The sequence below is a fragment of the Folsomia candida genome, unplaced genomic scaffold (assembly GCF_002217175.1).
Source record: "Folsomia candida strain VU population unplaced genomic scaffold, ASM221717v1 Fcan01_Sc017, whole genome shotgun sequence".
NCBI classification, from domain to species: domain Eukaryota; kingdom Metazoa; phylum Arthropoda; class Collembola; order Entomobryomorpha; family Isotomidae; genus Folsomia; species Folsomia candida.
In genome coordinates, this window is record NW_019091209.1 from 1,911,235 (window position 1) to 1,924,946 (window position 13,712).

Genomic DNA, 13,712 nt, shown 5'->3' on the forward strand with positions numbered 1-13,712 from the left:
CCCTTTTGGATGGGTTTTCTTGAGAAAATGTGTTAAAAACTGGACTGCCCGGTCCGTTACGACCGGGGCTGGCGAGTTGTAATAATAGGCCAAATGTTGGACAATATTGAACCTAATTTCCCTTGAGTGTCATGTCCATTTCTTGCGTCCAAGTTTTTTGGGTGCATAGATTTCGGTCGTTTTTCACCCTCTTCGAGTAGACTTTTGAAATTGAAGGTTGGAACGATAACACAAAATATTTGGGGTCTCCCAGTAAGTTCCTAAATCTCAATAAATGTGTATTATTATTATTGCTTGTTCAAAGTCGGGGGACATAATGGTTAGGTATGTTTATCTCAGGCCAAGCCACCCTTTTCCCCATCATTTATTGAATTGTCCTTGTGGAACATTAAATTATCTGGGAGTCGTTCCGTCCACCATTATTCTGTAATTGCTGCAATTGAAAAAAGTGAAATATGTATCGCACAAGTGTGAAAAGTTCCCGAGATAAGTTGTATATACGTAAATATGATAAGTGAAAGGATAAAATACATAAAGCGAAAGAAGCAACCTTAAAACATCAACCGAGAGGATAAATCTCTTATCCAGGACGAGGAGAAAGAGGGTGAGCAATCTCATTTTACCCCCAAATTCGCTCACCTACCTCCGACTTTCTCTTCTTCACCCTCGTTCCCTATTTCGCTCCTGTACTTTTGGCAACATTTTTTTTTGCGGGGATGAATTTTTGCGAAAAAATATATATATTGCGAATTCTACTTTATGAATATCTCGGTGAACTGCACACATAGTTTTTTTGTCACCTGGACCGTGTTTTCCCAGCCGTGTTGGTGGCGGTGGTGGTGATTGCCTCACTGCATAATTGAATCCTCTGACACATCATTAATTAAAATAGCATCACGGGTGTTAATTGAATAACAGGCGACTGGTTAGCAGGAGTGACAATGTAAATTGAAACAAACGATTTCATTAGTCTTCTCTGCCCAGAGAGGCAAGTCCACATTTGGATAATTGGTTCATTCCCAAAGAGCAGGACACAAAGTCGTCTCACAACTTGACCATAACATTGTTTGTATCAATTAACGTCGTAATGGAGGTGTCACAGAGATGCCGGGCTGCAAATACTTTTAATTTGTTGGGTGTTGAGCAGAAACTTGTATGGAAACCGACCAACGAACTAAACTTGTCGTGATTTACGTTGTTTACCTCCTTTTCCCTTCCGTGGGTGGGTGGGTGGCTTTTAATCTGCAAAAAGCAAAATTTGATCCCATCCCGTGTTTTGTGCCGAGATCTTTCTAATTATTTTACATACACTTGGGGGCAGGGGAGGCATAAACAGAATATCTCATTCCTCATACTTTTTACTCTTTAAACTGTGTAAAGAAGGATGTTTTAAATACTTTGTTGTTCCATCCACGTCCACGTCCACGTCCCCCTTGATGACGATACTGTGTGTCTGGTTGCATCCGTCGTCGTGGTTTTAGTTGCCATGAGATTTCTCTCTCTCTCTCTCTGAATTTTGTGTTTGTTTGTGTTTGTGTATGTATAGCCTGGCCTGGTTGATATTTAGGATGCTGGGATGGGGTGTGTAAATGGATGGAAGAAGGAAAATAGGTACATACATACAAGTGGATGAGCTGATCTGTGAGCATACTGTGTAAACAAGCCCACGTCACCCAAGCCCATAAGTGATGATGGCGAGAGTTAGTTGTATATGTACGTATTTACTACGTGGGGAATAATGGGATGGGATGTGTTGATATGGATGAGAATGAGTGCTCACCAAGCATCCATCCCTTGTCGAGAAGGAGAGAGCTAATAATAGGAGGAGAGAGAGAGAGGAAGTCGAGATCGCATTGTGTGTTTGTGTTTCGTTTCGTTTTCGTACCGATGGGGCTAAATTGTACGAGAGCTGGTTGGGGTGAAAAGATGGAGAAATGCAGCTTCTTCTCGGAGGATAAACAAAAACGAGTCTCATCACGCCACGCAACACGAACGGACTGCTTATTCAAAGTGTGCGAGGAGTTGTTTATCAGATTTTCTTTACTTTTCTCTCTCTCTCTCTCTACCCCTTGATGATGAAAAAATGAAGCAGATTTATTATAACAACTAAACCCCACAGTACAGCACCATTTGGTCCGTGTTTACTCAATTTGACAGATGGGAAACAGGGTAGCACAGCATCTACATACATACACAGACAAACAACGTCGTCGTCGTATCAACAACAGTCAGGCGTAAGCAAGCAGTTCCAGATATCTGTCCTGCCAGAGAGAGAGAGATGCCCTCATTATTAGTGCCATGTTCTGTGTAATAATAATAAATGGGGAAATATGTGTGTCTAATTTTATACTAGGGTTTGTACATAGCATCGTCATCTTTAATGACAAGGGCGAATTTTGCATCTAAATTCGAAAGCACAATTAAAAATCGGAGGAGATATGAGATTAACGAGGGACGCGTCATAATAATAATAGCAGTGCGAGCAGTGGCCGCGGAGGGTGTGGGGACATTAACATTGTAGGATAGATAGGGGAGGGCCGGGTTTATATAAGATGGGGAGATGATGCGGACATCCGTGGGGACATTGTCCCTCTGTCCCTTCCGCGTCCACTGAGTGCGAGGGGCTTCTTTTGTACTCCTTATTTATTTCAAAGTCATTTATATGCTAATAATCGTAAACCGTTTGTTTGCTACTAGAACTTTTTTATGAGAACGAAAATGTAATAAAATCATGAGGCACAATTTCAAATTGTGATAATTCGTTAAGCGTCAGAGGAGGAGGAAGGGGGAAAGTGTCGTCTCGTTGTTGTTGTGGTCAGTCTTGAAGTCAAAGTATGTGACGGGGTGGGTGCCATGGTCTGGTCCGAATGCAGATAGCAGATAGCCCACAAAATTGATGAGGACGTTTAGATTTAAACGCTGTGGTGGTGGTCACCGTTGCAAGTTCACGGTCCTCCTCGTCCTCATGTGTGTGAAGCCAGATTGTGGGATCAGGGCGGACAGGATGTGCCCCTATCTAGTTACCCGGTTACTCGGTGATACATACTTTTGCTGGTTGGTGGGTGAGAGAGGCAGAGGAAGAAATTAAAGTGGGGTATCGTGTTCACACACCATTTGAGTGCTTTCTCTGACCTCCCCATTTTTCAGTGGGATGGGGCTTCAGTGACCAAACCATCAACTACGATGACACCTGTTCTCTCCAAATTACCCACTTGTGATGACCACGCTTTATCTCCGGATACAATGAATGGGCTTCACTTTCTGGAAATTGTTTTCACTCCTTTCCCCCACATATCTCACTGGCATTGACGTATCGGCAGGAGTCGCTCTGTAACTACGTCCACGTTGCATTGTTGTCGTCTCGTTTTCGACGAGAAAATTATGCTCATGAGTGATTTAGTTTTATTGAAATTGAGAGAGTGAGATGACGAGGTAAAGCTGACTTGGTCCTCTTTTCGGATGGAAGAACTCGAGTTTTTCGGATACACAGATACCACCCCAACAGACAGCCCCGTGAGTGAAGGGAACTCTGTTCATACATTTGATGCATATTTGGTGTTGGCAAGTCATTAATCGTGCCTAAGTATTTTGGGGATGAAGGCTTGTCATATCTCCAGATGTGCCGTCTTGTTCTTCTTCTCGAGAATAAATACAAGACGGCTTCTTCCTCCTCCAGGAGCCGTCTTTGCCAAAAAATGTATGTATGAGAAACGAAATATCCAAGAAATATACTAGGCCGTAATCAATTTCAGGTTGAGCACATCAAACTCATCCTCAGTTATCAGTCCAACCACGAAACACAATAGGGAGAAAATAGTAGTGAGCTTATAACATCATCAGTCTGGCGGGGGAGCGTATCAATCAATGTGAAAAAGTGGGGGTTCTCTTATTTTTACAATTGATCCCTAACTTCCTCCAGTTGCATATTTCATTTTTTGCCAAAATCTTATATATACCACCACCACCCTCCGCTGCCTCCTCCCACAGTCGGCGGCAGGTACATATTCCTCGTGCCAGAGATACGCTTCATTAAGTTCAGACTCATCACGGGAGAAAAGAAGTCGTGGTCTGTTTGCATCCACGTGTACGGACACACATTTTTTATACATAGGTAGTAGAAAAATAAGTAAGTCTGTGACTGCCTAAATTTTGGGTATGTTTGCATCCACGTGTACATAGCACATTGTTGTATAGGTAGCAAATAAGGAAGTGTTTGACTCCCTAACTTTGCATCTAGTCTCGTAATTCATCCCTTAAAAAGTACCCACTTCTTCTATCATTTCTCTCCAGTGGCTGCGGAAGCCGTGGGGACGTTAACATTGTAGGATAGGGGAGTGACGGGTTTATGTAAGATGAAAGGGACGTCGAACAACCGTGGGGACATTGTCCCTCTGTCCCCACGCATCCGCGGCCGCTGTTTCTCTCACTAAAATCGTGCTGGAGTTATCCGTTTGCATCCACGTGTACCCACACACATTGTAAATTTACAGATAGCAAAATAAGCAACTCTGTCCCTCCCAAAATTTGCATCTATCTTGTCCCGTAATCCATCCCCCTAAAGGAAGCATTTCTCCAGAGGCAATGAGGCAACTCAAGACTGCGCTCCCATCCATGAAAACGGTTCTCATGTTGCTTTACTTACACACGCACCACCACCAGAACTTCGGAGTGAATCAGGAACATTTCATTCAGGATGAGAAAATACCGTCTGGTTCGGATTTAGTGGAAAAATTACGTTTTGTTTGATTTTCTCAAATGTATGCTGTGTTAATGGAGTTTCACCGTCTCCTCCTTTGAATTGATTTCAAGAATCTGGAGAGAGATGCCTGCTCGAGAACATCTTTGCCATTTCGACTCCATTAAAAATGTTATTTGAGAGTTTTTCATTGATTTACAGATCAGGGAGCACTTAGCAGTCGTTCCTTTGCACCTTCTCCTTGCGCTATCGGAAAGCGTGGTGGGTGGGGGGGGGAGGGGGGAAGGAAAGGCAAATAGGCAACTTCCTCCTCGCACCCATCGTCAGCATTTCACTGCTTTCAAGAGCGTCTTAAAAAGCGATGATACCTATTTAGCAAATGAAAGCATTCATTCGAGCCACTTTCTCCTCAAACTGGGTGGTCTGGTTGGAGATCAGATCCCCCCACAACAAGACAGACGGGATAGCAGTAATAAGGGCTAAGTGCCACTCAAAATCAGTCAACTCAATTTGTGGAAGCACGCAGTTTTCGTACAGAATTTTAGATATTTTATCATCCAAACTGAAGCATTGTTTGCAAGTTGTTATTTAAAATTGTTCTTCTCTTCTTGACATTTAAATTACAAATGATTCATTTTTTTCCTTACACAACTTTTCCTCTTTTTTTAATCCAATATAAAAAAACTGGATTGAATGAAAGCGAAATACAGAAATGTTTGTTAGCTAGGGAAAAAATCAGCAAGGAGAAGATTGACTTTTCTCAAGCGAGAAGTTAAACTTCCTTCTTTTTACTTCATTTGGTAAACAGAATGGGAAACGAAGAGACATATTTCCTCGCTCGTCGGTCGGGTACCAGATTGCTGCTGCTCAACCCGATTAATTTTTCCAATTCCAACGAACCATTTTTTTAATATTGTGACACTCCTCGAGAGGTTTCCTCATATGCATAGATTTCCGAATTCTCTGCCGTTCTCCTTCATCAGTTCGGTCGTCGCCTCCTCCTCCTCGATCCATTCAGCGTCTTAATTGTAATCCACTTTCACCATTCAATGAGTCTCAGAGTCAGTCAAATTCAGACAGTTTGGAAAACTCGGTGTGGTCCAACATTCATTTTTTTATACACGGTTTCCCATCTCCCTTCAAGTTGAATAAGTAAAAGAGGAGAAAAAAAGACGGGTTTATTAACGGTGAAAATTTTGTCGGAAATATATTTCGTATTTTTTTATATATTTCCTCACATACATATTTTGTAGTATTTCATCTCGGCTTCACCTACTTTCCCATCAAGGCACCGGAGGAAAAAAAACACTGGTTTATTAAGACGGTGAAAATTTTCTCGGAAATATATTTCACATTTTTTATTTTATACATATATATTTCCCCATATACATATTTTGTATTTCATCCATCTCGCCTTCACCTACTTTCCCATTCATTCATCTTCCAACTTTTTTTATTATCTTCTCCTCGTCGTAAAAGGCAATTGAAAAAGGGTGCGAATTTATTTCCTCCTCTTGTTATTGCATGGAAATGAGTTCAGGATGCAGTTAAGGCTGAAGAAAATTCTTGTTTGTTTCCTTCCTTCCGCTTTCTCTTCCATCCAGATTAAGAAAGTGGGAAGAAAGCAGCAAATTTGAACAAATGAGTGCTTATGTTTTCCTCCCGCAAGCCGCCACAAGTACAAACAGAGGAGAAAGCACGGGTATCATCTCCTCTCCCGGTGGCACGGTGTTGTTGACTGATGACAGAATTCTGGGGAACTTTGAGTCTAGTACATCTTAAAAGCCTGCTGTTCTGTTCTGTTGGTTGGCTACTACCCGGCTTGGTAAACAAGTAGTTGGGAAACTACACTACATTCGCCGGTATTGATTTATTTCCTCGGGAGGAGAACACAACAAAATATTGTGAAGAGGCCACATCGCGCAGGCAAGTACACACACAACAGGGAAAGCAAGCAAGCAAGCAAACATGTATGTTTGATGATGTGTACTGCTTTACAAGTTCAGTACACAAGTTGATCTTGCCCTCGATACACTCATCGCCTTTCTCTCTCCTCTCCCATTCCCGTGGCTGCTGCTAAACCTTACCTCCTCTCTCTCTCGGCTGCCTTGATGTACAAACAATTCGACCAGACCAGAACCAATACCATTTTCTTCTTGATAAGATAAGATAATACATAGTTGATAAGAGCAACATCCGTCCGTCCACAGTGAGACGAACGAGACCCAGACCAACGTCTGACAGACTGAGACGACAGCATCGTTTTGAGACCAAGAAGACGTCGCAGTGCAAGCCAGACTGTGTAGTCGTGTGATAATAAATATTTCTATTTTGTGGAAACTCTCTACGACCACGACCACGTGTTGGAACCGGTAAAAAAAGGAGAGAGAGAGAACTTTAAAAGCTGGCAGACTTGTCGTTTTCTTCCAGAAAAAAAAGAAACTTAGAGTGGTCCACTTTCTCTCCATGTCATTCATTCACGAATATGTAGAAGGTCACAGATATATCTATTTCTTGAGAAATTAACGTAACAAATCACGCTTTCCTCGACGACATATCCGGCATATCGTGTTCTTCTCGGGAACTTGAGACTATAGCGGGTGTATATTTTTAAAACGGTCGCTTTCACCGACACCCACCCACCCACCTTACTTAAATAGTCTGAAGAAAATCAATAAATAGAGGAATTGGACGCCAGGGAGGGAGAAGATTGGTAGCAAAGTTTGTGAACTTTTGAGGCCATCTCGATCCATTCTGAAGCAGGACCAGATGCACGTACCTGTGTGGGATAAGGCTGAAGACACGCTGTCACCGGTACTTTTTTCATTTTTATATTTCTCCAACTTTCTCCGCACATGCACCTCGTGAGGAATTCCGTGCTCATAAATTGTCCCCAAGTTTACCATGTGCCGCTCTACCATGTCCCGTTCACTTACTAATCCCGGTTGAGGGTAAAAAAAACTCGTTGAATTTTCACTTTGGACGTATGTATCACTACGAATACGATCTTGCAGGCTGATAAGACTGGTGGTGGTTCTAGGGGCGTCAAATCACGTTAAGTATTCAGCATCACTCCTCCCTGTCAATGATCTGATCAGAATGCTATGTATCGTGATATGTACAAATGTCCACTCGGTGTACATATCCCCCATTCTTCTTCAAGTCGAAAATTTAACAAGGTCGGCTTTACGATTGAATTTATTTTGTCACACTTATTCCACCTCCTAAAAAATCTGCTTATATTGAGGCCAAGCAGGAGGGAGGGAGACATGTATGTATGTATGCACTCCTGATTACTTCTATGTATGTATGTCTGGCAGTGTCCGTTTCTTGTTTTTCCGTTTAATCTACATCTATCATCAAATGTTTCATGTTTTATTCAACAAAGTGGCAAAAAGACCTTCGAACTGGCATCAATCTTATCCACTTATTCCGTCCCAATAAAGAGTGCACGGCGACAAATCTGGACTCCATAAATCTACCACATCCTCCGTTCCTTCCTCTCTCATCTCTGTCCGTCTGTCCCTGTAACCTTCTCAGAAATGGGGAGGAAGACAAGGAATAAAATTCGTATCCCATCCATTTCGTCATTATTTTTCCCCTACCTTCTTCTTCCCGAAAAGAAAGAAAGTGGAAGAAGGAAATCGAGAACTTTGTAAATACCGTGTTGTTCACGGTGTTTTCTGAGGTGGTGCAAATATAAATAGAATTTAGGATGTATGTACATATGTACGAGACTTGTTGTTCCCAGTTTTGTTATTCGGAAAGCAACAAACCACATAAAATATCAGACGACGACGACTTGTTTTCTTATTCTTTCCCACTTTTGACAATGTTTTTGTTTGTTTTGAATTTAGACTTGTTTACCACTTTTCCTCTTCTCGGTGTTGTTCTTGCTCTTCTTTTCGACATTAAAACAAAGATCTCTCGATATCGTTCAGTGGCTGCGGAAGCTTGAGAGACAATGTCCCCACGGTTGTTCGATGTCGGCATCATCTCCCCATCCGGCCCTCCCCTGTTAATGTCCCCACACCTTCTTCCGCGGCCCCTGTCTTGCTTGTCAGTCGTGCTAAAATTCAATGTCACTGGGGCATGAATAAATATGAATTTCAGTATTTTTTCTTGTACATTCTTACTTCTCCCCATCCACCTCCTCCTCAAACTATCCAAGATAAGTGCCCGACTTGTTGTTGGTCTGGATAAATATGGTGTATAAATGATAACAACATCATAATTTAATCTGCATTAGGTTTCAGCATGAGTGCACCACCACGAGGGAATAAAGGGATACAGCTTTTTTTCACTCGCTCCAGGCCAACCTTACGTTACGTTAGGATTTCCTCCTTTTCGGTAAACTAATCCAATCCGAGTTGTAATAAAGTTGTTGGTCTTTTTGGGCGGAGGTTTGCTTTTGCTTTCACTTTTCGTCTCTCTCTCCTGATGAACATATTTCGTTACATTGGAAAAGGTTGCTGGGAGAGAAGATTATCCAGGTTTGAGTTACATGAAAGAGCTGATTTCTCTCCTCACTCACTTACTTACGTAATGTACTCTCACCAGCAGCAGCAGCATCCTGTCACAATACATCTCTCGTCACCATGCACCACCACCACGACGGCCTCGTCTCACTCACTCGTCGTCGTTATTAGTCAGGCCAGGCCAGGCCAGGCAGTGACGTTCACAAAAGCCATACATGTTCCTTTCTCGGATTACATCTCCTGAACTGAATAAAATAATGTCGTGAAACTCCAATTCTCGTCCTCCTGGAATATTTGAGTCGACAATTGCAGAATAAGTGGTTCACCCTTCCAGGACAGGATTCATTAGGGGAAAATGATGATTAAAAGCAGGACCAGTTTTATTTAGTCGTAAAGATTTCAACTCTCTCGCGTTGATGGATTATGAGCAGGCAGGGAGAGTAAATTTCTGGAATTGTTTACCACGAATTAGACCAAAGTTGTTGATTAGATAGCGAGTAAACAGCTCGGCTGGGCTGGAATAAACAAGAGGTTTAAAAAAAAGAAGGAGGACATCCATCCAACACCATCAGCATCGGCGGAAGGTAGTCGTAGATAGATACGAAACAGTTTGTGGGGCTGGTTATTGTGTAGGCTGGTTCATTTTTAGTGGTTTGGTTTTGCTGAAAAAGTAAAGTAATCATCGTCAATGTGCAGGCAGACACAAAATCATGTCCATGTAGCTGACTGATATTTACCCAGTTAAAAGCCTGGATGTACTGAAAAGAGAGTCTTCTCCTCTCTGAGTGGGTTAGCAAACGGTACGAACGTGGCGTTGGTTCTCGTTTGGTATTGGTTTTTCAGGAGAGAGAATAATAATATAAATATGTAAAAAGAGAAGCAAGAGTACACAAGCAGCAGACGATGGATGTCGATGTTGTTGTTGTGTTAAAGTTACACATAATTGGAATCCTAGGAAATGGGTTGGCTTGCCTGACACAGAGTGAGGTTTTTGCTGCTGCTGCTTATATTTATATTATACTTATGAGAACACATATGTATGTAGTGTTGGTTCGTTATAAAAGAGAACCAACCACTCGCCTTGCTTGTGAGACTATTGATTTTGCTCAACTGTTTGTTTTATTGTTTGTTTATGTTGTCAGCAGTTTTACTTTTCCAGCATACATTCAAAGTAGCGTTATTGATTGGGAAATCCAATCCCGAAAATGGAGCTAAGCTAAGCACCAAGGCAGAAAGTTGTTTAGTGTGGTTACATGATTGTCGAAATCACTCCGGCGTCGTCTTCTTACGTGGACATGGTGAGACTGGCCGCTCATTATTAGGACACTTTTGTCGTGGTACGATTATTCTAGGCCGCGGAAGGTGTGGGGACATGTGGGGACGTTAACATTGTAGGATGGCGGGAGGGCCGGGTTTATATAAGATGGGGAGATGATACGGACATCGAACAAGCGTGGGGACACTGTTCCTCGGCCACTGATGAGGTGACAAAGTCCGTAATGAGTGAGAAAATGATTATGACGACGACGACCTTTTGTGAGTGTCTCCTCCTTCCACGGTGGATGGATGGACATACTGCTAATATGCATATGTATAATATACACGTCCTGGGCTATTGTCAGTGTCAGTTTATTCAGCTGAATGGGATCAAATACAGAGTAATTGGACAGACTGCGTTATTATTATTCGCTCGCTCGTCTCATTATCCGACTCCATCATCACATCACATAACCCAACCAAACCCCCCACGTGTGTCGTGGTTTATACTGCATATCATTCGCATGAGTCGCATGGTTATTACAACCTTATCTTCTGTTTACGCCAACAAGGTATCATCATAAGACACACACACAACAAGATAACGTAAACATGACGGATGGATAATGCGTGTTCTTATTTAGCTATTTATTTACTTATTTATTTATGTCCTTATCTCGATTTATGGTTCACGTAAATACGTACTTTCTCACAAAATTGGGTGCCATTAAAAGACATTTTTTTTTGCAAATTCGAAAAGTGCAAAAATCCGTGCAAAATCAGCAGTCCCGTGATGCACATATCTGTGCAAATTTCCTGCATCTGTCTAAATTTACAAAAATACATTGCACAAAATACGGCATCATCATCACCACTAACCAACCAACTACACAACACAACACGGCAAATAAAGCGAGCAGAGCAAGTTGAGACTGAGATGAGACGACTGCCGACTGGATTCTCTCCTTTTTGCCGTCTCACCTCGCCCCTCCCCTCGTTTCGTCTTTATTTCGTCTTTATTTACGCCTAGCCCAACTTGTTCTTCCATGAATCTCATCTCCACTTTCTTGACCTTGTTCAACTCTCTCGCAGCAGTGATTGCATATTATTTATGAGTCCGCTATTTACATACGGCATTCCTCCTCTCGAAGAAGAAAACATGACTAAAAACCACGTATTGTTATTCTGTTTTGTTTAGTAATTTGCACATGCATGCATACAAAAGCGATGGTGGTTCTGATGATGATCATCATCATCATACAATGACAATAACGTCGTCTCACAAATATTTCCTACTTCTTAGATATTAACAATTTTTGCAAAAACTGTTAAAAACCTGATATTTTTTTAAGCCGTACTATTTATTTATTTACTTAGCGGATAATAATGATAAGCCTTGCCTATCATTATTATCTCCCTCCCTTCATCAGAATCCGGGGATAGCACAATCCAGCTCGAGAGATGGGTTCGGTTGTTCAGTAATAAAACGCCGTTTCAGAGTTTATTGCACGAGAGAAAAGAAATTATTATTGACTGGTTGGTTGGTTGGTAGAGAATTGGATGAAAAAGCTATTTGTTGTTTACTTTACATCGCCCTTGTTGTTGTTGGGAGAGTCCAGTTCGTTCGTATTGGTGCAGCAGGAACACCAGCATTACATTAACACAGCCATCCATCCATCGCCAAGAAGAAATAACAGAGCAGCAAGACAATACAATAACAACAAGGCCTTGGGAATTCGCCTGTTGTTTATCCTTGCATTGGAAACAGGCAGACAAAACAGGACGACGAACAAATGGAGGATGGATGGATGGATGGTATGGAATAAAGTAAAGTAAAACCTCAAGTCTTTGGATACATATCTCTCTCTCCCAACCAGCCCCACGACGAAAAGCGTCAACAACAACAACAACCAACTATTGTATGTACATATACGTACCCCGTCCTAAACGTATTACTTACTTTGATACATACATAAAGTGAGGAATAAAATGCTGCTCTAAAAAACAACGTGTCTCAATAATGTTACTCCTCGGTTGATATATCCAGTCACTCCTCACTTTACTTTACTTTGGCTTTTAGTTGGGTTTAGTTAGTCCTCGGCGTGTCAGTATGTGCATGTTGTGCATGTCATCATCATGTACATGCAGTTTACTACTACCCGCACGTATATTAAACAAGAAACCAATCCCGCTAACAACAAGTACTTATCGGAATGAATCATTTATTGCTTGCTTGGTTGTCTCAACCTGGTTTTCACTGACACCAGGTGAATCTCGGTAGTGAATCCCGCTTGCTTTCTCTCATCGGGAGAAAGTGGAGAGAAAGCGGCACGAGTGAGACGAAGGTTCACGTGTGTGATCATAAGTAATAAGTGCACTTTTAACGGTGGTTAAGTTACGGTGGTGGATAAGACACCATAAAGTCGATTGATTAAGGAAATTGTTTAATCTGATATGTTTACTGACACTGAAAATATTTAAGGTTTCTTCTAATGGCGTGTAACGTGTTTAATCATTTTGTGGGTTGTTTCTTGTGGAAATTTACAAGGTATCCGCGGTGTCAAAAACAATATCATGAAATCAACTAATGGCTTCTTCTCCTTCACTTCACACACCAAAACCACACCACACCACTCATTAAGTTCTGTTGTAGTAGTTTATCCGGTTAGTTGGTTTTTGGATGGAAGAGAACGCAATTTGAGGGAGGGAACGAGAAGCGATAAGAAAAGTACAAGATGCTCGCGAGTGATAATTCAAGTACATCATAAAACAAAAGCCACAAAGTCCTCGTCATGCAACATTTTCGATTTATGGACTCTTTCTTCTTCTGGCACTTGTGCAGAAAATGATTCATTGAAGGATAAAGTGGGGAAGGAATAATTTACGGGGAGATTTATTACCAAACCAAGGAATGTAATGTAACGTATGTATAAAACGTCTTGTTAACTTTATGATGAGACGGGCAAGGCTCTCACTAATAATTCTGGATTCTTACCTCCTTGTCCAGTCCAGTGGTAGAAATTGAGACGGTACACAACAACCCGGCTCACTAAAGAGAAAGCTGGTTGGTTGGTGAATGTGCCAGTCTTGGTTTGTTAGTGGGTGATAATAATAAAAATCCGACCATTTAGTGCTCGCTAGTGGCTTAAGTGGCCTATCTTCACTCGCATCCATGGAAGGATAAATGTTCACGGGGGAGATGAGGCAGGAGAAATCGGATGTAAGTGTTGTGTTGTTGCATACGACGGGATTCTCTACGGAGAAAAGGAGAGAGATAACAT

The 13,712-nt window shown here is 41.7% G+C and overlaps 1 protein-coding gene across 12 annotated transcripts in view; it reads left to right on the forward strand.

Annotated features, from left to right (window-relative positions):
* LOC110856740 (forkhead box protein P1) overlaps positions 1–13,712 on the forward strand; it is a 60,523-nt gene that overhangs the window by 15,971 nt on the left and 30,840 nt on the right. For 3 of the 12 annotated variants that reach the window (XM_035857309.1, XM_035857313.1, XM_035857315.1), the window contains exon 1: positions 6,094–7,510. The exons of 2 other annotated variants lie outside the window; for them this stretch is intronic. In XM_035857309.1, coding sequence (XP_035713202.1) covers positions 7,466–7,510 — 45 coding nt within the window. In that variant the 5' untranslated portion in view covers positions 6,094–7,465. Of the gene's footprint in view, positions 1–6,092; positions 7,511–12,489; positions 13,652–13,712 lie in introns of those variants that run through there. 7 more of the 12 variants (XM_035857316.1, XM_035857312.1, XM_035857321.1 and 4 more) reach the window with 6 other exon arrangements.